At 40.4% G+C, this 27,752-nt stretch overlaps 1 protein-coding gene across 13 annotated transcripts in view; it reads left to right on the top strand.

The window, feature by feature from the left end:
- Nucleotides 1-27,752, top strand: part of dgkza (diacylglycerol kinase, zeta a) — a 137,437-nt gene that overhangs the window by 103,082 nt on the left and 6,603 nt on the right. For 9 of the 13 annotated variants that reach the window (XM_034296763.1, XM_034296766.1, XM_034296764.1 and 6 more), the window contains 9 exons: nt 829-908; nt 1,897-1,941; nt 3,859-3,928; nt 11,821-11,861; nt 12,017-12,213; nt 14,744-14,848; nt 17,060-17,173; nt 18,883-18,939; nt 27,485-27,519. In XM_034296763.1, the coding sequence (XP_034152654.1) occupies nt 829-908; nt 1,897-1,941; nt 3,859-3,928; nt 11,821-11,861; nt 12,017-12,213; nt 14,744-14,848; nt 17,060-17,173; nt 18,883-18,939; nt 27,485-27,519 (744 nt within the window). The remainder of the gene's footprint in view (nt 1-828; nt 909-1,896; nt 1,942-3,858; nt 3,929-11,820; nt 11,862-12,016; nt 12,214-14,743; nt 14,849-17,059; nt 17,174-18,882; nt 18,940-27,484; nt 27,520-27,752) is intronic. The other 4 variants (XM_010899395.3, XM_020053432.2, XM_034296750.1 and 1 more) reach the window with 2 other exon arrangements.

The raw sequence follows: 27,752 nt of genomic DNA, 5'->3' as shown, positions 1-27,752 counted from the left end.
AGATGAGACAACTGCGCTGTTGCAGTGGGGACAGCAGAAGAGAAATAGGAAAGGAGAAAAGGAAAGAAGCTGAATTGAATTACAGACAGGCTGTTCCAAGGTTGCTAGGCAACAGCACATTCCTCAGTGGAGAATTCTCCCTGCTTTTCTCTGTCTACGCCTGGGAAACTTGCTGCTCCTCAGAGAGCCTCTTTTTTTTTTTTTATTCACAAATCCCGGACCCGATAGCCCACGAGTCATTCACTCGTATTTTGACTGCAAAGCCTCAAAAGACGTCCCTGTGAATGGCCCGAACATTCATTATCACATAATGTGCTTTAAATGCACTCGCTGACAGCACAGTGTAACTGCTCTCTCACCTGCTGCCCAGACCGGTACTTTAGTTTAGGCCTAATTGTCTGTCTCTTGCACAAATCAATGGGTTTGGGAGCCAATGACAAACATACACAGATCCACTTTTTTTTCTTTTTACCCCGGGCCGACATGAAAAAATGAACTCTTCTCCAGCTGTCGCTGTGTGTTCATACATGTCAGCTCCTTCAACAGCTGTGTAAATGGCAATTGAGTTCAAAAGGTGCATTGGACTTCACACTATGAAACAGAAAGCATCCAGCAAATCTAAATAGCATTCCTGATCATCTGTCAACAAAAGGACATTTTCTTGGATTGGAGCTGATTGCAGACGGTTAGCTGGTGTCTATAAGCTACCTGTGTACTTAGCATTAGAATGTAGGTCATGGTGATGTTTTTTCTTACTTGCCTTGATCCCTGGGTGTCCGAAGCAGTGTCTAACAGCATGTTCTTGTCTCTCTTCATCTCTCCTCACAGCTATCCCACTGGGACTCATCGTTGTCCCGGGAGATAGTGACCTGGAAACATGCCGCTCCCACATCGAAAGGCTCCAGGAGGTGAGAAATTAAGAAGGGGGGGACGGGGACGGGGTTAACGATTAGCTGGAGCTCTGCTTTAAAGATGAAGGACATGAGAGAGTATAATGACCGAGGGGCCGGGAGGTAGCTAACCCCAGGGGAACTTGGATGTCTCTGAGGACAGACAGGACAGGCAGAGAGTAAAAGGCCGAGCTATGGGATGATTGGGATTTAACAATGTGGTGTTGTGAGGAGACACAAGGAGAGTGGGCTTTAGATGGTTGGGGGCTGGTCATTCACAATGCCTGCAGGCTGATATGTAAAGGCTCATCTCGACAGACCCAAACCTCCCAAACCTGATTTTAGGATGGAAAAGGATTGCGTTTGTGATTTTTTGTGAATGGGGGAGACTGGGACCCTGCCAAAAATTACATTCTTACCCCTTTCCTGGCGCCTCCTCCCTTTTGGTGAAAAAATCCCATTGAAATAAATAGTGCATGAAATTTGCTGGCGATTAGCAGCACCATTGCTTTGTAATCATTTGATTATTCTATTCCTCCCTTTTAACCCCATACCTCATCGGCTGCCCCTCATTTGGGGTTCTCCAACAATATGTTGTGTTGTTGCTCTTTTCTACTCATAAGACTTAAATTATATTTTGGTTTTGTCTGCCACTATTAGAGACATAAAGACTAAACCTCTGTTGCAGAATGGTTATTGCTTCTGTAATTCATGTAATCCTCTACTTTCAGGTTATTCTCAAACACATATAATCACCCAATAATAATACTGCTTTTTGGGTACATGGGCCTCATAGCCCATAACAAGACTGCATAAATTGAGGGGGAAAAATTGCATCCACTCCATTCAACCCATTTTCTGCAATCCAAAACCGGTCATTATAGCAATTTCAAGACAAGATGCTTATTTTCCTATCCACATGTGGTGGTTTACTTTGGGCGGGGGCATTGGACAGGCAAGATGCTTCGTTTTGGGGGATTACAGTGTTTTTGGGGCTGTTCCACAGGATTTCATCTCCGTTCACCCTTCCTTCAAACGACTGGTGCTTCAGGTTGGTAAACCGAGACGGCACATAGAGTGGGTGGCATAGAAGGGGGAACAAGTCTGAAAACGAAACATTCTCCAGATAACTGGTTCGCAGGTTCACAGACGGAGGGATCGTAATCAAATTCAAAATCAAGGCCAATATCTGTTATATCAATTTTATATCTTAACCCTACTATTTGGTTTAGGATTACGTTGTCCTGAAGACTAACACTAAAAGCTACAATACTAAGTGTTAAGCAACGTCTGCAGCTTCAATCGTTTTAGTTCCATATGGTGTTTATGTGGAAGTGTGTGTTTAATCAACTCTTCCATTGAATATTTTTGCCTCCAAGAAAATAGAAAAATAAAATATACTGCTCATATTCAGTAGGTCCTCGTTGGCTTGGAAAACAAATAAGCTGTGCAGTCAGTCAAGCCTGGTTGCTTTTAGAAAGTGTTTTCACCACAAGCTCTCTGTTACATAACCAGAGAGCGAGAAGTGCTGATAGATGCTGAGACTGTCTCTAGTGATAACTGCACACTTCTCCCAGCTAAATCTGGCACTTATTTCCATCCTCATCCACCTCTCCTCTGTGACATTGATTACCCAAACCAACTCCATTATGTGAATGGCTGAATAAAACATAAGACCCTTTTCCCTTCTGTCTTCTGTAGTGGCCCTGCGAACCAACCCAAATTTGTCCCTGTGGGAAGCATTTTTATCCTTGTTCCTCAACGCCCTTAAGCATGATTTAGATAGATGCGTTTGTGCTGTGTGTGTTTTGCTGTCTCTCGCTTTCTTGTCTGCATGAGCGAGAGATGTCCAATCAGGAATAGGGTTGCCTGTGATTTTTGTCTGCAGCTCATGTTAAAGAGCATTGCTGAAGTTAAAGTGCCTTTGGCTGTTAGTAAAAATGTGCTTATTAGAGTGAACTAGCAGGTAGCAGACTAGTTGATACGGTCTTGTTTGGTGGTTGCATGTGATGTGCGCTCGGTGTGATACCAAGACAACACCGGTGGTACTTACCTCCTTGTTCACAGCGCTGTTGTTGTGTGGGTGTGTTCTTCTCTTGTGGGTGGTATCAAGTGTTTGTGCCGTAAGCTAAGCATGATCTTTCAGCGTTGTGTTTCAGTGCATGAGTTACAACAGTCCGTAATTGGCAATCCTTCCAGTCCCCTTTGGCAAGTAGATGGACTGGTCAAGTTTACGTTTAGATGGGAAATTAGTAGTAGGTATTCCTGACCACAGTTAAACTGACCAGGAATAACTCTGACCCCTGTTTTGATCTATAACCAAAGCCTGGTGTTTTCTGGCTGAAGACATGGGGTCGGGAAAAACCCATGGGCCTGAAAAGGACTTAATGATGTTGTGAAATTGTCTAATTCCAGTGGGTCACTTTTGGTTTAAACATTAAATTTATAAACATAAATGCGTTTTTGGTTTTTCCTCTAAACATTGACGTACCTTCAAGATCAAGGTCTGAGGAGGATCATGTAGATGTGCCTTGTATAATTGCATAAAGTCACTGGGCTATGGTATCTTTGCAAAAGCTTGGATTATGTACAGTTCAGCCAATGCACAAAACAACAACCAAAGAAGGTGGTTCTGTGATTGAGATTCGCCGGGGGGAAACACCTGTCCTTCTAATTCGATGCAACTGTGTGTATGAAAGAGTAGAGGAGGGATTGATATGCTGAGACATTTCAGTGATCTGTTTAAAAGCATATTTCTGAACTCAAGACACCAGACCTTTTAATCATCCCCTACATCCAACAGAACATTTTTACTTTTTGGTTTTATTATTCAAGTGTTCTGTTTTTTTTACTCCAATGGACCAGTAAGTTGTACCGAACAGAGTTGGGGCCATTCAGTCCATTTTGTGTTTAGTGTATAGAGCTGGCTTTTGTGGAACTAATCTCATTGGTCCCTCCTCTTTCTCAGGAGGATGATGGGGCTAAATCCAAGACCCTTTCCTCGCAGAAGCTTTCACCAAAGTGGTGCTTCTTGGACTGTAAGTACCACTTCTTCTTATAAGGAGCGCCGCTATTCATCCCGACCACTTTCTCTGGTGTAGTGTGCTTTCTGTCTGAGTCTCTCAAAACACTGAAGAGAGCGCTTCACACAATCTGCCTGCTTCAAGTGGAAACCTTTGTCTCTTGATTCATTCACCACAGAATCCCATGTTTTGTCAAGGTAGAGATGATATTATGAACAGTACCCTTTATGGACTTGCTCAAAGTGCATCAATGCATTACTTCTGTAGTATAAGGTTGTAGTGTAGTTTACATTCTAAGCAAATATACACTACAAGTGACTACAATGAAAAGGTGACTTGTAAGTATGGTGGTATAACCCCATGCAGTCTTTGGAGAAGAAATATAATCATAATAACCACTGTTCTTTTTATTGAATAGGCCTAACTTTAACAAATTATTTTAATAATTCAATCCCCAGATCGTTCTTTGGCCATTGAATATTTCTGATAGTGGGAGCATTAGGAAACACATTTTAACAACTACACAGCCCTAATTGGCTTACAGAATGGTCTACTGCCCACCCCCTCTCCCAGATGAACATTTGATTGGTCTTCTAAACTCAATGATGTGGGCCAAAACTTCTGTGTGACCTGATTTTTCGAACAGCTCTTATAAGAGAGGACATTATCATTGATTTAATAATATCTGAGTATTTGTTTGATCTTAAAGATCAGAAATTAACACAACTTTACTGTCCCCTACTCAAATAAGGTTATTGACTCTCCCGGTAATCCACTGTTTCATAAGATAACCTTTCTTCAACACGTACTTCCTTTATGATTTAGGGCATAAACAAGCTGTACAATAAGGCACATGGGATTATCTTTGTCTCTTCGACTTTCAGAAGTTAATAATAATATTGTTATCCATTTAGAATTTTATGTCAAAGATATCTATACTTTAGATGGAGGTTTCATATATATTATCATTCATACTGGTATGCTCATATTTGCTGATCAAAACATCATTTAAAGAAAACACACTTCCAAACCCCCATCATAATGTGTATCTTCACCGGATGATGTCATCCTCCTGAGAGGGATGAACTAGAAACCTACCAGGAAATTTAGCAATGTAAATGTAAAAAAGAAAAGACCCTTTGACACAGTACACCCAACTAAATCCAACTTAATAAAGACAGGAAAACAAGGAAAAATGCCTAATTATAATTTTGCTTGGAAGGTAAACTATTCCACTCATATTGGAAATGATTGGACAGTTATTTTAATGTTAAAAAAAGTTTCACAGAGACGTGTATGTTTTGTTTGTTATTTAGACGAATTAGAGAATTAGGAAGAGCAACCTGCAGAACATAATTTTAAGCAAAGTACATGTTTATTTTCAGGACCTCAACTGTGCTGTTTGTCTGTGTGAAATAGGATCTGCCAGTTCAATTAAACCTGGATTCACATGAAGCCCTTGTGCCAAATGTAGATCAACAGCTCTAGTGCAAAGATATATTACGGAACCCCTTGGGGATCATGGTGGAAAAAATGCCAGGCTAATCCATTCCTTTTTTATCTATTGCCCCAAATGTTTTATTCCTTCTCTCATATTTTTTTTATTAATTCCCTCCAATGTTTTATCCATTCTCTCAGATTTTTTGTGTGTGTGTGTATACAATACCGTTCAAACATTTGGGGTCACTTAGAAATGTCCTTGTTTTTGAAAGAAAAGCAAATGTTTAGTCCATTTAATTACATCAAATTAATCAGAAATACAGTGTAGACATTGTTAATGTTGTAAATTACTATTGTAGTTAGAAACAGCTGTTTTTATGGAATATCTACATAGGCGTACAGAGGCCCATTATCAACAATATCTGTGTTCCAGTGGTACGTTGTGTTTGCTAATCCAAGTTTAGCATTTTAAAAGGCTAATTGTAGGGATGAGTAGAGTAATGAAAATCTGTACTCAAGTAAAAGTACTGTAACTCATCCTAAATTGTACTCAAGTAAAAGTTGAAATACCACCTGAAAAAACGACTTAAGTAAGAGTAAAAGAGTACTTGGTCAAAAAAGTACTTGAGTACTATTTACATATTATGTTCAAGTCATTATATTCAATGCCATAGTAACAACAAGGAAAAATTATTTAAAGTACGAACACAAACTGCATTTGTTGTGTTTGAATAGGCATTTGTTTTCCAGAGCACATATCAATGCAGAATAGAAAAACTAAATAAATTGCAAAAGTAAATAATATTGTATATCTATTATTAATCTGTGTTGCAAATAAGATTCTTGCAAATGAAGGCCATCATACATGTTAATGGTAAAAAAATATATATATATTCATCTTGTGTAATGCTCAGTACATTTGTAAAACAAATATTTGTTGTTAGTAAGTCAGGTCTTGGGTGGAATGACTGACTGCAGTGCAACTAAGCCACCTGGTTAGCAGCAATTGCTTTCAACTAAAATCTAGCTAGCTAGATTGGCTGCTAACTAAAGTGCATTACTAAATAATAAAGTTCAAGTCAAGCCCAATGAGCCAATACAAATATACTAACAAGTTGTAGTGCTATTATATATTGTAGGTTAGCTAGATTATTACATTATCATTAAGATATATTACATGTCGTTATACTGTACTTGTTCAAAGACAAAAAGGTTTAATCTAAAAAAAAAAATATTATAATAATAGGATTTAGCTGGCTAAGTAGCGCGAGCCGGTTCGCTAACCTTACCTCTGTGCTTGCGGAGCTATGATGATGAGTTTTTGAAAGCATAGATGGTTGAGTCTTTGGGAATAAAAAGACAACATTTCATGATGACTGTGTTGCCTATTTTAAATTTAAATCAAATTATGGGATACACTTGGTGTGGATGTCATGCACTTGTGGCCAGGGATTGGAATTTCCCACGTCAACGTCCTTCAATTGACAACTTTCATGTCGGTGTCTGCCATTTAATTAGCTACGTCTGTGCTCGCACTCCGATGCAGATTTACAGGAGCAGGAGGGAACACCCAAATCAAATCACGAAACGAAAAAACTCAATATATTTTGACAAACAACTGAAGACAATTGTTACAATTGTTACGAAAGAGTAGATGAAATGTAACCGAGTAAAGAGTATGATTTATAAAAAAATATATACTTGAGTAAGAGTAAAGAGTACAGCCCCCAGAAAGTAACTATAAAATACTAGTTCCTCTGAAACTGTACTCCTTTACTCATTTGTGTTACTTGTAACACGTTACTTTTGTTCATGTTACCATTGCTGAAAACTCTTGTGCTGATTAAAGAAGCAATAAAACTGTCCTTCTGTAGACAAGTTCAGTATCTTCAGCATAAGCGTTTGTGGGTTCAATTAGAGACTCAAAATGGCCGGAAACAAAGAACTTTCTTCTAAAAATGATCAGTCATGTCTTGTTCTGAGAAATAAAGGCTATTCCATGTCAAGAAACTGAGGATCTCGTACAACGATGTGTCCCTTCACAGAACAGTGCAAACTGGCTCTATCCAGAATAGAAAGACGAGTGGGAGGCCCCGGTGCACAACTGAGCATGAAGACAAATACATTGAAGTGTCTAGTTTGAGAAACAGACACCTCACAAATCCTCAACTGGCAGCGTCATTAAATAGTCCCCGCAAAACACCAGTCTCTATGTCAACAGTCTGGGATGCTGGTTTAGTTAAATCTAATATTCTAGGCAGAGTTGCAAAGAAAAAAAACTCTATCTCAGACCGGCCTATAAAAAGAAAATATTCAGATGGGCAAAAGATCACAGGCACTGGACAGAGGAAGAACTTTTCCAAGAAGGCCAGCATTATAGCATTATTTCTATCCTTCTCGATGACTACATTTCCTATACAAACTCATTTAATGTGTTTTCATCAAAAACAAGGATATTTCAAAGTGACCCCAAACATTTTGAACGGTAGTGTATATATTTCTATATATAAATGCAAACAGTATTTGCAGCTTAAATGTAATTCTATTAAGTTAATGACATGCTTGAAAGGGTTATAATTACTGACCATTCAGGCCTATAGGAGAATGCTGTTCTTATTGGCCTAGATGAATTATTTACAGAGATTCACCAATCCAATACATTTAAGTAAATATAAGAATCAAAAAGGAGTCTGGAATAGGGTATAGCCTGTTTTCATTGTTCTGAAATAGATTATGTCTGCAAATGAAAGACGATTTAGAAAAAAAAATCTGCAAACAACAAATAAAATCTTTGCCCAAATGTGCAGGGTATGTACTGAGGACAGATGTATAAAATGTAAAGAATTAATGGGTAATAAAGTCTGAAGGATTGGATAACAAATCTGAAGCAATAATTATAACTTGTGAGGAATGTATGACAAATGCAAGGGAATGAATACAAAAGCATTGGGAACAGATTAGCCTTTTTTCTAAACCTTGATCCCCAAGGGGCTCGGTTAGATACATAAATCTATCCCATAATTGAGGCACTTATTTGCTTTGAATGTTTCTGCTCTAAGTTACATAGCTATTCTGAGGTCTTATTTCTGACAATAATCTGTAGATTGGTTAGATTGCATGCTTAATTCTTAAGTTTTTAAAGGCAGAGTTTATTCCACTGGCATTTTGACAGTTCTTATTACAATTATCTATTTTCAGTATTATGAATTACATGTTACTGTATATGCTTTGTTGTATGATGTAATGCTGCTAATCAGAGATTCATTGTTGTTTATTGTCTATCAATAATTTAATTCAAAAACACGAATGCCACACCCCTGCATTTATTGGCACCCCTGCATTTTGTGTACCCTCCCTTTGCCATGGTAACAGCTCTGAGTTGTCTCTTAAAATATTTAATGTGGTGGTTGAACCTTAAAAGTGTATTTGAGTCTACTCCTCCATTCTCCAGACCCTTCAGCGTCCTTGGTCTTCACTTGTATACTCTCCTCAGTTCACACCACATGTTTTTAATGGAATTTAGGTGGTGGGACTGTTGGCCATTACAAATGCTTGATCCTATTTTCAGTGAACCATTTGTGTGGATTTGAAGGGTGTGCTTTGGATCATTCTTGTGCTGGAAGATCCCACAACAACCCAGTTTTATAACCATCTAGAAAATGCAGACAGGTTTTGGCCTAAAATGTCCTGGTACTTGGAATCCATGTTTCCATGTATTCTCTGAAAGTTTCCATGGCCTTTGTAAGTGAAACAGTCCCATAACATCAAATATCCACAACTATACTTCACAGTGGGAATTACATTATTTTCTGCATGTCCATGGCTCTTTGTATAACAAACCCACCTCTGGCTTTGGTGTACATTTCCAATCTACACTTCAGGCTTATCATGTCCAATCAAAGTTAAAATGACATGAATAAAACTGCTGCTTACATTTGTGGTTTCGTTAGAGCAGAGGCTATCTTCTGGCGACCCTTTCAAATAACCCGTTGGCATGCAGGCGGCATCTAATCATAGCTTTGGATTTCAAGATGTAACCAACTTCTGCAAATCTCTAACTGTGATCCCTGGAGATTTTTTTGCCACTTCAACCGTCCTTCTCACTGTACATGGGGGGAAAAGTACACATGCATCCTCTTATATTTCATCTTATATTTCTTAATTACTGCCCTGGAGATGGGTATTTTCAGGCATGTAGCATTATTTTTATAGCCACTGGCTGATTTGTGATGGTCAACCACATTTTAATATAAACCGGTCACCAACACAATTAGAACAGTAAAAAGTGATGTGATGTCATACCCGTGGTATACGGTCTCTTATGAACCGTGTGGTTTTAATTCTGAATGCCGATTGGCTGATAGCATGATAGATGGTATATGAGACTATACCATGGGTATGACATCACTTTATACTGCTCTAACTGTGTTGGTAACCGGTTTATAAAAGCAATAAGGCATCTTGGGGGTTTGTGATATATTGCCAGTATACCACAGCTAAGCGCTGTGTCCAGTCACTCTGGGTCGCATGTCTTATCCACACCCACTTGTGCCGCATTGCTTACACATGCCACGGCTATCAGCCAATCAGCATTCAGGATTCAAACCACCCAGTTTATAGAAGACTATATCATGGATATGACATATTACTTCTGCTGTTCTAATTGGGTTGGTAACAGGTTCATATGACATTTAGGCACCTAAGCGGTTAAGCCTTACAACAGCTGTTAACTGTGTTATATTGGCCATATGCCACCCCCCCTTGTGCCTTATTGCTTCAATATCTAAAGTAGTTCTTATTTTATTGATTTTATCAGCTAACCTCAAATCTACTTACTAACTTGTGACCGTTGGTAGAGAAAAGAAGGTGTTCAAGTGTCCGGACAAATTTTATTTTGCTTTTAAAAGCTTGATTAAATCTTTTGGCTGCTCACTTGAAATCAGGACAGATTAGCGTCTATTCTCTGCTAATAAAGCAGTCCATGAAAGGCTGCTGTAAAGGTCTCCAATAAATTATTTTTCTCTCGTAAACGTATTGCTGATTCTTGATTAGAATCATCGTTAATTCCAGCTGCGTACGGATTTCACTGATTATTTAATTGTTAATTAACATGGTATAATCACGTCGAGAAAAAAAAAGCATTCCCAAGATAATAAACAAGCAGTAGTAAGACCAGCCCTTAAGGCTTTTAACAAACTTGAGCAGACTGGTCAGTGAGACATTTAGGATACAGTTTATTCAAACATCAGAGTTCAGATTATTGTGTCAGTGAAACTGGCAGAGATTCAAGTAGCAGAGTCTGTGGAGGACAGAGGGGTCCTTTCTTGCTTTGGCATCTCTGACAAAGAGGAAGGAAGACGCCAGGCACATCTACTTAATTCCAACGCACACCTCCTTTGAGTCTTTTCCCACTGGGGCAGAGAACTCCGTTCCCCTTCCCTCAGACAGAATGGCAGCTTGAAGCTTAATTACTGGTACACTCCTACAGAACAGGGCTGGTGGTTGGATGGCTTGGGGAACAGAGTTAGTTTAGTGGAATTTCTGCTGACTGGTGGGAAATTACCATCTGTAGAAAGTATTTGATCACTAGACCACATCCATGTACAGAGTGTTCTTTCCCCACATCTCCTCACTCAGTTTCTTCTCTACAATGTGGTCTCGTCCGTACTCACAAGTCGGAAAGAGTGTTCTCATTTGCCTTTGAAGAGAACCGACAGTTCTTAAGAGGATCATGTCCTACCTTCTGTGGATTGGTTTGTACCTACAGTATTTATCTGGCAACAGTGCAATGTTTCCCTCCCTCAGCACCCTTTAGCTGAAGGCTTTTGAAAAGTCAATAGGTTTATGATTTGCAGTATGGTCGTTCTTAATGAGGCCTGGTACATCATTGGGATTTCGCCTATTCTACACTTACACCCAGCAGCAGAACCTTTTGACCCTTCTTGTAATGTCCCAAAGTAACTGGGCAATTATGTGGCCCTTTGCTCCTTGTCATAGGTTTATTATTGGTTATAAACTCTGTTTATGTGGCAAAGGCATGCTGGCTTCAGAGTTGATCTAATCAGGTCATTGCTTTGATTAAGCCTTTTCACATTTCTAGCATTAGTCGGCTTAATTAGAACATGGTCCATCTGTTTGTGTGTCCATCTGGTTGTGTGTCTGCCTGGTTGTGTTTTTTTGTGCGTCCACCTGGTTGTCCGTCCATCTGGTTATGTCCGGATGTCTTGTTTTCCTATATTTGCTATACTGATCACCAAATATTCAATTAAAGATCAAATAAAAAAGCAAAAATTGAAAATATAATGTTGGCCTACATTTTATGCTCCCAACAAAGATGTTAAAACAAAGTTGTGCATACTGTACGTTGGACTAAATTAATTTAGTGATAATTAGGTTCATTTTTGCTATTAAATGTATGAATCACTTTATGAATCTATTTATCCTTTGCATTTTTGTTTTCCTTCTAGCCACAACTGCAGATCGATTTTACCGTATTGATCGTGCTCAGGTGAGTTTTGCTTTGCCAATATACATTATGCTGAAACAAGTATGCAAAGTGTTGAAACATTGATGTAAAGTAATTCAACTAGGCTAAGTTAATCAAGGGGAAGAAATAAGATCATCGGCTATTACATAAGCAATGATGGTTGCGGACTCTTCCAGGAACACCTGAATTACGTGACAGAGATATCCCAAGATGAGCTGTTCATCCTGGACCCAGAACTCGTCGTCACGGAGACGGTTAGCACCTCACCAGGCATGCCTGATCTGGTGGATTCTTCTGGCGAATTCCCAGGGGGATCTCGCAAGTTTGCATACCCATCATCCCCTTCTTCTCCTCCCCACTCGCCGGGTCCCAGGTAAAAGAAACAGCAGCTGTACCCCGCTTCTAACAGGGATTTCCATTTTCAAATCCTTTCAGTACAATAATAAAGTACAGGGCTGCTCCATTGAAGCTTAATGGCAGTTTTTACACTGACTACATATCAGGGCTGTATCTTTGAGTCTGTATTAAAAGGTTTTCTAGCCATGCGGTTTTGACAGGTTGAAAAAATGTGGCAATAATCTGACTCGAGTGGCCCAGGTCCTGGGACACTCTTATAAAAAGCAGAGTGAACAATGTGCTGGATCGTTGTTTGGACAAGCACGCTCAAATACTGTAAAACTGTGTGTCGCTGACGGTGCCCCGCTGAGATGGAAGGGAGGAATGCAGAGGCCATGTTCGCCAATAAACCCCTGCAATCATCTAGAAATCCTTTCTTCTCCAACCACAGGACGGTTCCCTTAATCGCTCCAAGCAGGCAAAAAGGGCTGTCCTCACCTGAATTCACAGTGACTTTAGAAACGCTGTACCCCATAACGCATAACAATGTCGCCATGGGAAAATGTTGAAATAACCTTACCGTAAGCCTTTTACTACATACTACACCAACCTAAGAAAAGAGATAAGCCCGGCCATTGTCTGTCCGTGGCTGCAAAACCCAAAGTGTTCGCTCCTATGCCAACAACCCCGGAAAATGCGTGCAGCCTCAACGCTCCATTATGTTAATCTTTTTCGAAGCGGAAGGTTTTGTATGCCAGGTGTGGATATTTTATATGTTTTTCCTCGATAAATCTTCGGCACATTTCGTGGCCTTTTGTGAATGACTCAAGTCATCAAGTAATGACTCACACAGTTGGAGTCAATCAAGTTATTAAAGTAATACCCTTGAGCGCCTGCATTTCCATTCCATTAAATCATGTCCATGTATTATACAATTGAACATGAGAAGACACAAAATGCCGTGGCTTAACAAGTTGCGGTACGGATAAGCCGCCTTGAGGTACCGGTTGTACGTTTTTCCCCAAACATTTGAGATTAATTTTCAAAATAGAGTAAAAGCTGTCAGTCACATATAACCGTAATATTTCCTTTTGAGACTAGCTGTTAACTTTGTGTTTCTTTGTCGTTCCTGTTAGTGATTAAATTATTCTCAGTTCTGTTTGTTCGGCTGTTACTTCACTTTAGTGGGAGTCTGTTTTCCTCTACACTCTGGACCCTGTCCATTCTTGGTTGAATAGGAGGTGTGGCAACAGGTTCATGGAGTTCAGACACAACAGGGGCAGATCCTAATTCCGATCCACACAAACCCCCCCACTCTAAAATAAATACACTGGGGCTACCTCAGGGGAGTGAGGCTCTGTAGTGTTTCTCTGTCTTCCTCTCTTTCTCTCTCTTTCGTTCTTTCTGTCACTCCTGATTTCTCTTTCTGTCTCTCTTTTTGTGGCCTCCTGGTACGTCTTGCACAGAGTCGATCTTTTGAAGCTTTCATCACGGAGGCATGGTTATTTCTCCTATGCTCTCTCATGCTGCTGGCCGAAGCTTGAAATAGAATTCCTAATAAAAGGCTATTTTGCATCCCTGAAGTCTAGAAAGACAAGCTGTGTTTGTTGTGTTAGGATGAGGGGTGGTGGGCAGCGCTGGGTCCAGTGGTCTGGGGTCTTTTCAAGGTCCTGGCATATGATTAGTAACATACTTGAAACAGAAACACCTGCTCAGCAATCTTAGGGCGTAGCACTATTTTGGAGGCAATCTGTCGTAGACAACTGCCATCTTAGTCTCTTGGCGATGTATCAAATCGTCAAAGGAAATAGTTGTAGACTAAGAGCACCCTAACGAATACAGAATTTGCATACTGGCATAAACAAACACAATTTTATTTCAAACTAATCATTTGGCTTCACTTTTTCTGTTTTCTTAACTTCTATAATCTCTGACTCTGAAGATTCCTGGCTTCATGTCTCTATTTTCCCTAATCACATATCAGATTGTTTAAAGAAATGGAGAAAGAAAGAAATGTTGGCGTGTTATTAAAGGGGAACAACAGTCACCCGATCACCACACATTGTTCTTAAAAGTGGTCTCCCCTTTGTCTAAAACTGACCTTACCCTGTCTCAGACATATCTCAGGGAATCCCAAAGAGAATGAGGTTCAGTTGTGGCCTAATGCTATCCAGTGGTCTAAGCCGATGCCTCCGGTTTTCATGGGAATTTGAGGCCAACCTACCTTCACCACTGCCGTGTCAAATAAAAGCATCAAAAATAAGAAACAATTAACAGATGAGGTTCAGGTGTGCAACAGGTTGTTTGGGCGGTGGGGAGGGTTGGGGTGCGTCTCTTTCAGTAAGCTAGAACTGGTTGCGGTTCCTTTTCCCCCACTCACAGATAATTAATTTAGAAGGTGTGACTCTTTGGAAGCACATTTCAGCTGGGTGATCATGTGACTGTTGTTCCCCTCTGAAGTGAAACGCCCCTGAACTGTTCCTGTTCTCTCTCCTTCCTCCCATCTTCCCTCCTTCTCTCCATTCCTCCATCACCTCCTTCTCTGAACCCCTCCCTCTGCCCACCAGCCCCACCAGCCCACACTCGGACAGCGAGGCCATGGCGGTCAGACACAAGAAATCCCACTTCTTCTTCTCCTCTCACTCCGGCTTCCCCTTTCCTGTCAGGAAGAGGTATCGATCTGTCCTTCCTTCCTGCTCCCGTCGCCTTACCCCCTCCCCACTCCTCACTCTCACCCACCCACCGCGGTCCTGCAAAATTCTCCACTGAGCATGGGTATGCCTTTCCCAATAGCTGTCCTTTACGTTTCCTTTGAGTTTTTGCTTGACTTTGAAGCCTCTAGGTATGTCAATGGAGAACACAATAAGTCCAGGGTCTTCGCGGTTGGAACACATTCAACATTGAGGAAAATAAGCTAGGCATGTTAGTGGAGAGAACACTAAGTCCGTGGACTTTGTGGGCGGAACACATTCAACCTAGAAAATAAGGTCAGCACCGGCAGAAGGCAGATTGCAGAAAAAATGAGTTTGTTTTCTGAGTGCCCGCTCGATTTTCTTCACAATATGCAATTTTGATCATATGAAAATAGAGGCTCCTGTAACCATGTGTGCGTTGCCAGGGCAAATGGTTCTATTTGAAATGCAAAGTTGGTTGTGTGGGTTGGAGGAGGAGGACGAATGTGGCGAGTGATGAGCAAAAAGCCAGCGTTCCCTCCAGAATGGGAATGAATACTGTACAATTGCCTCATTGCTTAGGCAATCCACATGAAAGGGAGAAAATCAGACATGGCAGAAATGGTCACAAAGGAACATCACGACTGAAATTGGGGCTAAGGTGCTGTTTACTTGCCATCTGATGATCCATGTTTCGTGTGGTTCTATAGTTCTGTGTGAAACGGGATTAAATATACAATGCGCAAATGCCAAAGCAACAATGTCAAAGTGGGATTTGTATCCGTTAGAGGTTTTCCATACTGTAGCTGTCAAACTATTTTTAATAATGTTTTTCACAAGCATGCAGTTGTAGGGGGACATGGCCGACTGACCATGGGGGTTAGTTCAGGTTCAGGGGATCGATGAGAAGACATGTTTGTCTGGCTCGGATCTATAGAGCAGTTAGATATTGAAGTGCACATTAATGAGTCATAAGTCGATCAGTGTTCAGTGGTCTTCTGTCAAAACGAATAGCTGTTATTTTGTGAGCTTTGTTGTTGAATTTTCATTGTCACAGAAATACAAACTGGTCCTGCCGTGGAGCTTTCTGTACTAGTTAAAGTCGTCAGCTTGAGATTGCTGGGAAAAGTCTTCCTAATTTGGTGTCAGGCTTTCATCCTCTGTGTTTCTCATCACTTATTGATGTTTCATAAATCCCCACTCCCTGATTGTGCAGACAATGTGCAGCTGTGCATATCTCAATTAGAAACAACTGTTCCCTCTGAAGAATCTGTTGATTTGCACTTGCCTGGTGTACTGTCCTGACTATTCTACAGAGCATCACCATTATAGCGAGTTGGTGATTTTCCCCAAATTATCAGAAAAAATTATTCTGCAAGTTTTTACCCTATTCCCGCCATAAATGTTTTTCCAGCTTTTGAGTGGCCTTGCAGCATGGTACACACATTTTTCTGTGTGCGGTGTGTTCACTCTTTCTTCCCAACATCACTGGTCGTGGTTGGATGTCTGTCAGACTAATATGATAAATCTGGGATAAAAAGAGCAGGTTGGTGGTAAACAGACGGACCCAACACCACAGCCTGTTTCAGATCATTATGCTCTACAACAAGACCCCAAGGGATGAAATAATGATCCACAAAGCACTTCTGCTCTTTGTGTTTATTAACAATTTAACAGTTTTTTCTTATCATTTTAACACCCCCCTTTGACCTTATTGGGGAAAATATGCTTCAAAGCAAGCACTGTTGGTGCTGGGTGAAAGGACAATGTATTGAGCGAGTTTGTCTTCATTAGCTGCAACATTTTGCCATTATTAATATGACTCATCTTCTGTATTTTCTTTCTTCAGGCCCTACCTTTCTATAATTCCCTCCCATATACACCAATATCTCCTTAACCTTTGCACTCTGCTCCCAAGGATGGACATGTTCTGGTTTTTATCTTCCTAATGGATTCAGCTGAACAGTGTGACAGCACAAACATACAACCTTATTGTTGTAGATATGTTACAATCCAGTGCACATTGCTGATGTCCACTTGCTTTTTTGCTTTAACAAGAAAAGGCTTCCATGTTCACATTGCTTCAGGACCAACGTGGGAATACTGGTAGTCACTGCTGTCATTCCATAATGTTCCTAATGTGCCAACGCCTTCTAGCCACCTGAAATCTCAGTTTCACATTCCCTCTTTTGCTCTGTCTGTCACTCACAGGATCCTGGAGCTCCAGAAGAGCACTCAAAGGAAGCGAATATCCAGTGACAGCTCCGTGGCCGAGGCACTGGCTCACAGCGAGTCACTGAAGTCAAGTAAGCCAGCTCTCACCAGGTGAGGAAAGACTGAATTAAAAAAATTATATATATTGTAACAAAATTAAATGTTTTGAAGTATTGCCATAGAGGTGCAACATGGTAAGACTTCCAGGAACATTTAACAAGAAGACTCAACCTGACCGTGGGAGTAGGGAAACAATGTGTTCTTACTTGTTAATTTTCCAATCTAAATGTAAACTCTAGATTCAAGTCAAAGTCTTAGTTAGCTGAAACTGTTATTATGGAAATCACAGTAACATATTGATTAAAAAAATACAAGAAAATAATTACTTGTAAACGCATACACAGATTACCATTTTAGGTTACATTTGTACCTTTTTTTCTGAGCGTGTACACACAGAGCAAGTAAAAAGTAGAAACGCGAACAATGCAGCTAGCCATACTAGCCTTACAATGTGCTGTTTAAAAAGGGATTTAAGCTGTGTTTTACTCAGGGCGGCAGCCTGCACTGACCTGGCAGTGTGCAATATTTTTTTAAGTAGAAAACAGCTGGTTGCAGTTTTAGCCAACCCTTTCAATCAGATAGGATGAGTGCAGTCTTCATCCCTTTTTCTTTCCCTGGCCTGGCCTGGATAGAAAGGGGTCAGACATTAGAAAAGGGTCTCGTCCGTGTCAGTTAGTGAATGGTTCCATGCAGGTCTGAAAATCTAGTTACGCCTTAAATGGTTCCAGTACAGTGTCTGGTGCTGTCAAGAAAGCACCATACCATTTTAGATTTGGAACATGGAAATGCATTTTTCACAGTGGGTTTGTATGTATTTCTCATGGTTTGGTTCTACACCTCGAGACTTATTAAACTGAGATGACGAACAGTGTTCATGTGCCAACTCATCAAAACAATGTATCTTTGATTTTGCTTTCAAAATTTTCTTTATTGTCATTTAGGGATTTTCTTATTGAGAATGGTTTGTAGGACTTGTTTTTAGTGTTGATTGTAATTTGTTGATATTACATGCCTGCAATGGAGCCAGATAAGAACGGGGGTAAATGGCCCAATGTGGAACAGCGTGGACTCACCCTTCCAAATTTAATCTGCCATGAAATATAAAGACGTTAGGCTGCTCTTTGATATTGCGGCCACAGCAATGACAGGGACCATGAGGCTCCATGATCACTCACCACCACATACAATACTGGCCCTGAAGCACATTTTGGCATGGCACAATAAAGGTCAAATTGTAATATAAAAAAACAATAATCCACAGAGTTCCTGTGCCCCAAAATAACAATTTTTTCATTGAGGTTTGAGTGTATAGTATAGCTATTACCTTTGATGATGGCAGACATAAAATATACTGCTAGCTTTCTGATCGTTAATCATAAGTAGTCCATGTCAGCAGAACACTGCTAGGACTACCCAGAGGGCTGGTTTTGTGGCGCTCCATTGCTGCTCTGTTAAGGATTTACTACCTGGGCAGTAGTGAGCATTGATGATTGAATACTGTTATAATAGGTGATGCACCACAATCTATTTCAGTGAATGTCCACTTACTATATATTTAGCAAAAAAGGTATTATTACCTTTTATCATTTACATATGTTGTTTAGTAAAATTATTTCCGCTATGCATTTTGTTTTGTTTGTAAGTGCTTTCAAGTTGTTTTAGCTTTTATTGTTTATCATATATTATTTCCCATTTATGATTTATCATTACATTGTTTATCTCTTTTTGGTTCATCCATTATTTTATTTTTTGTTTCAAAGGGCAGGATGTGTCCATCGGTCTAACACTACTGCAGCTGATTTTAAACCAACATTGAGGTGAGATTAAAGCTCTTTAATTACTTCAGTCTTTCTCTTCACTCAATCCCTTTCTCAGTTCTGCCCTTGCACTGTCAACACAAGGATGTCTTCACTTTACCAAACTGCCTCTTCTGCTCACTGGCCCCCACAATGTCACAGACCTACAAGGAATTTACCAGACATGTCAACTGGTACAATAGCATCCCAGTGAAGAGAGACAGAATCAGGTCGTTGAAGCTGAATTTCTTGGGGAACTTTTACTTTGTGTCATGGAAACCCTGTCCTTCCAGAAGTATCATCCTCAGATACCCCTGCCTGGCAGGATGCTACAGTAGGGAAAACTTGGGGAGGACATGCGGATGGAGCCGAAAGGCTGAAACGACCCTATGTGCTTTGACTCCACTCACTGTCCAAATGCCAAACTCCTATTTGCATACAGATGACGTATCTTTAATCGACCACCCTTGTGGTTGCAGGGACTTTCCATACAGCAGGAAATGCAGTTGTGGGCTAAAGCATTGGCCTCCCTGCACTTTATTCAAAGAATGCACACATTTCTTTTGCGGTAATGTCCTGGACAATATTATTGGCACCTTTATAGAAATAGGAAGGCATAATTACATTTCAGGTGATTCTCCTTTCAAGTGATTCTTCTATAATTCGAAATAATTAGATTTCAGGTGATTGGTGAGTTGCAGGTGCCAGCAATATGAAAATCAATTTGAGTAGAGAACATGGTAAACCAGAGAATTGTCCGACATACGATTGTAGCCAAACAGACAATCTCAAAGCTACAGAATATCGCAGTGGAAGATGTTCAAATGGGGGAAATGCACCTCAATCAACTGCCCCAAGTTGGCCTTCAGACACAAGGTACGGCAGTTTTAGCTCTTACCATCCATCGGCAACTCTGAAAAGGGGCTGTACGGTATGAGAGCCACTGCTGAGAGAGACCAAATCCAATTGCAATTTACCAAAACATGCCATAATCATTCTGGGACAATCTCCTATGGACAGGACTGACCAAAAATAGCTTTTTTGTAAAGCACACCATCTCTATGTCTGCAGAAAACTAAATGAAGCCCCAAGAAAGGAACACCATCCCCGCTGTCAAAAACTTGGAAGAGGTTCAGTGAGGTTTTGGGGTTGCTTTACTGCCTCTGGCACTGGGTGACTTGAATGTTTTCATTTCATTATGAAATCAAGAGAATACAGAGGCATTTCAGAGCACTATGTCAAACCCAGTGTCAGAAGGCCTGCTTGACAAAAGGCTGTTTGTACTGCCACTGTCCTGCTTCCAGCCGACAAACACTTCAAAAAGCACCCCGGAATGGTTCAAGACAATACAGTGGCCTGTTCCTATAGTAGCCAGCATTGAGTCCAGATCTAAATCCTATTAAAATCTGAAAACACCCTTCAGATCTCTCAGAACTGGAGCACACTGACAGTACAGAGTTGTAGGAGCTCATCCAAGGCTATATATATTTATTTTACCAACTATTGAATCTAGGATGTTAATAATTTTGTCAATGCCATTTATTTTTTATTTTCTGATTCAATAACAATGTTTCTATAATATCAGCAGGGAAATATGATTTCTAGAGTTAAAAAGTGCAATATTATATATTAAATATTTAACTTTTCCTTCAAGAAAAACACATCAACATATAAATTAAATGTCTATGTATTATAATCCTCAGGAGAATAAAAATTTCTAGGATTCCATTTCTACTATATGAAACTGGCTAAAATACACCATCTGTTCAATTGCTACTTTTTTACAGCTGAAAGGGAGGTAAACTGTCACTGAGTAGTCACAGAAATCGCAGACATGCAACATCCACACATCTTATTTTTCCTGAAATCCCCCTCATACTGTATTCGAATGTGTCATTGTCTTGACATTTTTGTTTATCAGCCACACTAAATCATTTTTGGTTGAGTTTGGCCTGGAGGCAGATTTGCTTGATGAATCCTCTCTTCGTCCACTGAGATGACTTATGAGGAGTTACATCTTTTGAACACTGTCACGTTTGTAGCAGCGCAAAGCTTCCAAAACAATGTTGATTTTGCTTCTCACTTCACTGATCTCCCAAAAAGACTCATTCATTCATGTATGTTGTAGAGTTTGCTTGCCAGATTTCATTCCCCCTGTTATGCAATAATTGTATAATTATTTGAGATTTTGAGCTCCTTATTTGTTGTTGATGACCGGGCTACAATGCTAGGATACTAGCAAAGGCTTGTTTTGATTTTGAGTGGGTAATTAGTCAGTAATCAGCTCTAACTGAAACAGGCGGTATTTGAGCCTCTATATGAACCAAATCACTGTCGCCTTTCCTCTGATGTTTTGTTTGACAAATCGGCTTTAATGAAACATGTAACAACCACTGAGGATGTTACAAGACGTCACATTGTAGTTTGAGTATTGTGAGTTCCTATAGCAGACAAGGAATAATGGACTGGTATTTGTGGTGGTGTTTCTGCAGCACATATCATTAAAGGTAACAGTAGATTGATGTTGACATGGATAGCAAGTCCATCTTGATTGATTGATTTAAGTACAGTCGATGGCATGTCAAAACGATTCCACTTGTTTCCACCGTTGGGTCCCTGGTGTAATAAGATGGACCCAAATGCTCAAACGTAAGCTTCCCAGGACATTGCAATCCATACAAACACAGTATGATGGAAGATGCGTCTTTACTATTTGTCTTTATTATTTGTCAGGAGTGGCGATGTGCAGGAGCAGAGGTCAGCGTGGATCCAACATCCTGAAACGTGTTGCACCTCACCACTTTTCACTCTGTGTTTGCACTTTAAGATATATATATATATATATATATATATATCTACACTTTTATCCAAACTTTAAGGTCCGCTCACTTTAAGGTGTACCTCATTCCTCAGTGTTTTTTCACATACACAGGAAGCAAAGAGCATGTACAGGCTTTTTTGCGTTAATAGTTACCGAGGTGACAAATTGTTACCAGCTTTGGCTTCTAAACCTCCAAAAGGCATGCTTTTCACTTCCTAATGAGAAAAAAAAATCCCAGTTTACAGCTGCAATCTGGGGAGTTTCAGCCCAGCTGCAGTCCTGCCACTTGGTTAGTCCTGCGGCACCCTGTTCCTTGTTTGGCTTTACCTCAATCGATTTAAACTTGTCTTGAGTCACGCTGGCAACCTCGGTTCTATCGTGCGCATTAGTTGATTTATATCAGCTGCTGGGGCCGTTTTGAGGAGGAGGAGGTGGAATTACATCACATAATGAGTAACCTTGTCTGGGACCTGAAGATTCCTGTTTATTCCCGGAGCTAACCCTACAGCTTTTCACGCAACAGGCCACCATGATCTGTTGATATGCAGGCCGCCGTGTCCTCAACCCACGGCTGTAAACGGGGCCTCCACAATCCACCCGGATTTCGATTGCCCGTTAAGTTTCATTAATAATACCATATCAAATGTACCACAGGAAGAGGGAAAGTACATCAGCCCTACCGAAGAACACACGGGAGGGGGAAAAAATCTGCATTTCCTCAGGGCAGGAAAAAGAAAAGCTTCTGAACTCCTCCCCATGATTGGAGAAGAACTGTCAGGATGGTGAAGATTTATGTGACTGCACCGTAGAGGTTCGCCTGTTCCTATATAATTATGATAGCCAGAGATTCCAGTAAAGTGTGTGTAATCTCCCTGTGATCTCTCCCCACACTGACAGACCATTAGAGACAGAAGCTGGGCCAGTGGTTTGGGGCTTAGTGTTGTCCACCACATCCTAGCTTCCTATTGTGTTCCAACTCTCACAGGAAATTGCTGCCAGAATCCCAGGGCTTGAACATATGCTTCGCCTGCTTTTGACTGTAGTCACTCTTTCTTAAAAGCCTTTGTTTTTTAGTTTCCAAAAGCAATTCCTCTTCTTACCTGACCCAAATCTTCTGTTTTGAAAGCTCCCCAGTGTTGTGGTTGTCACGCGCTCTTTAAAAGGAGCTGATAATGCAGTTTGATGTAACGAAAGACTAGAATCCTCATTGTGTTTTTTATGAACCTCGTCTGGGTGAAACTGTGGGGCTTTAGCAAATCAAAGCAAAGTTTCCACTCAAGTTGTTCCGCTATACATGTCTCGGTCTCAGCAATACAATGTGTGACGGCCTAATTTGAAATACCACGTGACCGCTCTGTCTTACAGCAAATGTGCTACCCTGGCTTGCGGATCCCCTTCGTGACAAGTTCATCATCAACTACCGGTTCAGAGTGAGTGGTGTACCCATAGCTACCCCTGTCACTCACAAACCCCACCCCCCCAGGCGAACAGCCCTGTGACATGTGCTGACAGGACATGGTCTTTTGTCAGGAGTTTTCAATAAGGAACTCTGACAAGATGCTCAGTGTCTTTCATCAAACATGCATCTAGGGGTTGAGACTGAACTGAGCTGATCAGAGACTGTGGTATCAGTAAGGGCTCTTTGTGGTTAATAATTACAGTACTTCTAAGAGGAGAAAGCAGGCCCATTAGTAGTCCACAGACATATATATACATTTCCCAGACCCCCGGGGGAAGCTGTGTTATGGGGATTCTTTTCTCCGATTTGCCGTGATCACAACGTTTTGCTTTGTGCTGCCAGCTTTTGCTACACTAGGTCTTAATGTGTTATTTAAGTCCTGATGATTGTATTGACCAGTGTTTATACTGTGATACAGTGAAACCCTCAGGTTTATAATTCAATTCTAAGTCTTGCCCTGTTTTGCGATTTATATAAAATGTATCAAAGGGTTTTATTCCCAATTTACTGCAATAAACCCAAATAAAATGAGACATACAAACATTTCTCCACATGAAATGGGAAGATGTGAAATGGGAAAATGTGGTAAGATTATACAACCCTGTTTCCCAAAAAGTTGGGATGCTGTGTAAAATGCTAATAAACACAGAATGCAATGATGTGCAAATCATTTCCCCCTATATTTAATTGAAAATAGTACAAAGATAACATATCAAATGTTGAAACTGAGACCAGTTTAGCACCCGGACACTTTTACTACAGAGCCGTGCTGTTGTAATATGTGCAGAATGTGGTTTGGCATTGTCCAGCTGAAACAAGACCTTCCCTGAAAAAGATGTTGTCTGGATGGCAGCATATGTTGCTCAAAACCTGTAAATATTGTTCAGCAATTATGGTGCCTTCACAGAAGTGCGAGTCACCCATGCCATGTGCACTAATGCACCCCCATACCATCAAGGATACTGGCTTTTGAACTGTGCACTGATAACAAGCTGGATGGTCCCTCTTCTCTTTAACCCAGAGGATACGGCATCCATGATTGCAGAAAACAATCTCAAATTTTGATTCGTCAGATCACAGGACAGTTTTCCGCTTCACCTCAGTCCATCTAACATGAGCTTGGGCCAAGAGAAGGCAGCTTCCTTTCTAGATGTTGTTTGTCTATGGTTTCTTCTTTGCATGATAGAGTTGTAACTTACCTTTGTGGATGCTGCAACATAGTGTTCACTGACAATGGTTTTTGGAAGTGTTCCTGAGCCCATACAGTAATGTCCACTATATAGGTGCTGGTCATAAAATTTGAATATCATCAAAAAGTTGATTTATTTCAGTAATTCCATTCAAAAAGTGAAACTTGTATATTATATTCATTCATTACAGACAGACTGATATATTTCAAATGTTTATTTCTTTTAATTGTGATTATTATAACTGACAACTAATGGAAATCCCAAATTCAGTATCTCTGAAAATTTGAATATTACTTAAGACCAATACAAAAAAAAGATTTTTAGAAATGTTGGCCAACTGAAAAGTATGAACATGAAAAGTATGAGCATGTACATCACTCAATACTTAGTTGGGGCTCCTTTTGCCTGAATTACTGCAGCAATGTGGCGTGGCATGGAGTCGATCAGTCTGTGGCACTGCTCAGGTGTTATGAGAGCCCAGGTTGCTCTGATAGTGGCCTTCAGCTCTTCTGCATTGTTGGGTCTGGCGTATCGCATCTTCCTCTTCACAATACCCCATAGATTGTCTATAGGGTTAACGTCAGGCCAGTTTGCTGGCCAATTAAGAACAGGGATACCATGGTCCTTAAACCAGTTACTGCTAGCTTTGGCACTGTGTGCAGGTTGGAAAATGAAATCTGCATCTCCATAAAGTTGTTTAGCAGCAGGAAGCATGAAGTGCTCTAAAACTTCCTGGTAGATGGCTGCGTTGACCTTGGACCTCAGAAAACACAGTGGACCAACACCAGCAGATGACATGGCACCCCAAACCATCACTGACTGTGGAAACTTTACACTGGACTTCAAGCAATGTGGATTCTGTGCCTCTCCTCTCTTCCTCCAGACTCTGGGACCTTGATTTCCAAAGGAAATGCAAAATTTACTTTCATCAGAGAAAATAACTCAGCAGCAGTCCAGTCCTTTTTGTCTTTAGCCCAGACGAGACGCTTCTGACGCTGTGTCTTGTTCAAGAGGGGCTTGATATAAAGAATGACAGCTGAAACCCATGTCTTGCATACGTCTGTGCGTGGTAGTTCTTGAAGCACTGACTCCAGCTGCAGACCACTCTTTGTGAACCTCCCCCACATTTTTGAATGGGTTTTGTTTCACAATCCTCTCCAGGGTGCGGTTATCCCTATTGCTTGTACACTTTTTTCTACCACATCTTTTCCTTCCCTTCGCCTCTCTATTAATGTGCTTGGAGACAGAGCTCTGTGAACAGCCAGCCTATTTAGCTATGACCTTTTGTGTCTTGCTCTCCTTGTGCAAGGTGTCAATGGTCGTCTTTTGGACAGTTGTCAAGTCAGCAGTCTTCCCCATGATTGTGTAGCCTACAGAACTAGACTGAGAGACCATTTAAATGCCTTTGCAGGTGTTTTGGGTTAATTAGCTGATTAGAGTGTGGCACCAGGTGTCTTCAATATTGAACCTTTTCACAATATACTGAATTTGGGGTTTTCATTAGTTGTCAGTTATAATCATCAAAATTAAAATAAATAAACACTTGAAATATATCAGTCTGTGTGGAATGAATGTAGACATTATACAAGTTTCACTTTTTGAATGGAATTACTGAAATAAATCAACTTTTTGATGATATTCTAATTTTATGACCAGCACCTTTAGAATCATGTCTGGTTTTAATTGCAACTTTATGTTCGCCACAGAGTGGCAAACCCCCCCTCATCCTCAATTCTGAGAGCCCCATCCTCTCTGGAATGATCTTTTAATTCCCAATCATGTTACTGACATGTTTCTAATTGACCTAATTAGTTGTGTGATATTCCTCCAGGTTTAGTTTTTTAGCATTACACAACTTTTCCAATCTTTTGGTGCCTCTGTCCCAACTTTTTTGAAATGTGTTGCTGGCATCAATTTCTAAGTGAGAATGTATTTTCCAAGAAACAATAATATTTCTCAGTTTCAACATTTGATATGTTGTCTTGGTACTATTTTCTATTGAATATATGGTTTAAATGATTTGCACATCATTGCATTCTGTTTTTCTTTACATTTTGCACAGCATCCCAACTCTTTTGGAAACCGGGTTGTAGTAACATTGTAATTATGTTTTTTTGTTCGATCCAATCTTGTAATCTTTTAATATCAGTGTGGCTCAATTAAATCCTTGCTTATCCATTAATCCTGGAAGATGACCGCTCAGAGCAAGTCATATCATCATTCCAATTATATCATCCATTCAGGCAGGTTTGTATTCTCAATGACCACAATGGTCTGAGACCACCCTATGATGCTGTTTATATATTAACACCTTTCATGGCAATTTTTATTTTCATGTTACACTCCATACTAATATCAGAGTAAAGAACCATTTTCAGACCGACTGTTTACAGTTGGAATGTCCAGGAAAGTTAGTAGGATCATCTGTCTAGTCTGTGCAGGGCCTGGGCTCTTCTTCAGACGGTTAGTCTCAAGTCCAATATTCCTTGCCTGTGTATGCTTCGTGTCACCGTCTCGTCTCAGTTCTCTGTGGATTAGAGCTTTAGGGGGGATTAGGGTTCAGACCAATGGATGCCCCTGCCAACGCTCAGACAGTAACATCACCTGAACTATCAGCAGGGAGGCCGAAGAGCTGTCTCTCTGTCCACTCACAATGCCCTCTCGACAAAGCCTCTGTCTGTGTGCGTGTTTGTGTGTGAGCTTGTGTGTGCGTGCATCCATGCGAGTTTAGCCGAAAACAGAAGGGGTAGGGGGGGATGGATGAAGGGGGGGCTTATTTGGCTGCAAACAGACATTAGAATCATATACATTGGGCTAGTTGGCAGGCAAGGAACCTCTGGAAAAAAGGAACACATCAAGGGACTTTCTAATTAACCACAACATCACTCCTCAGAACCAACACCAGATCCATGCAACCGAACCAAGGCTTTTTCTGGGACATTTAATTTTGTTTTTGCTACTTGGCTTGGTTTTCCGATCATGAATGTTTGCTGTGAAAACCCAAGGGTTGCAAGGAGGTGGGCTTTACATGCATTTGTTTTGTAGAAAGTGAAGTAAACTGTTGAATATTTCTTTAATTTGTTATCTCTCCCCTAGGTCAGAGAGGAGTACACTGTGCAATACCGACAAAGGTAAAAAACTAAAAGTTATTTGAATTGTTACACTAGGTGATTAAAAATTGGCACAGTTGATAACTTGGCAGCAAATTGAATAAATGCTTTGCCCATTTAACTGTTTTGTTTTTGATGTTTCTGAATAATCAAGGAATAATTGAGGTTTAAGAAACAAAAATCCATTGCCAACTAATTCCTTTTCAAAAAGAAGCTTCTCTATGAATAATTTCATTGTCGAATGACACTGCTTG

Source organism: Esox lucius, chromosome 2, assembly GCF_011004845.1.
Source record: "Esox lucius isolate fEsoLuc1 chromosome 2, fEsoLuc1.pri, whole genome shotgun sequence".
NCBI lineage: Eukaryota > Metazoa > Chordata > Actinopteri > Esociformes > Esocidae > Esox > Esox lucius.
This window is presented reverse-complemented; position numbering and strand designations above follow the sequence as displayed.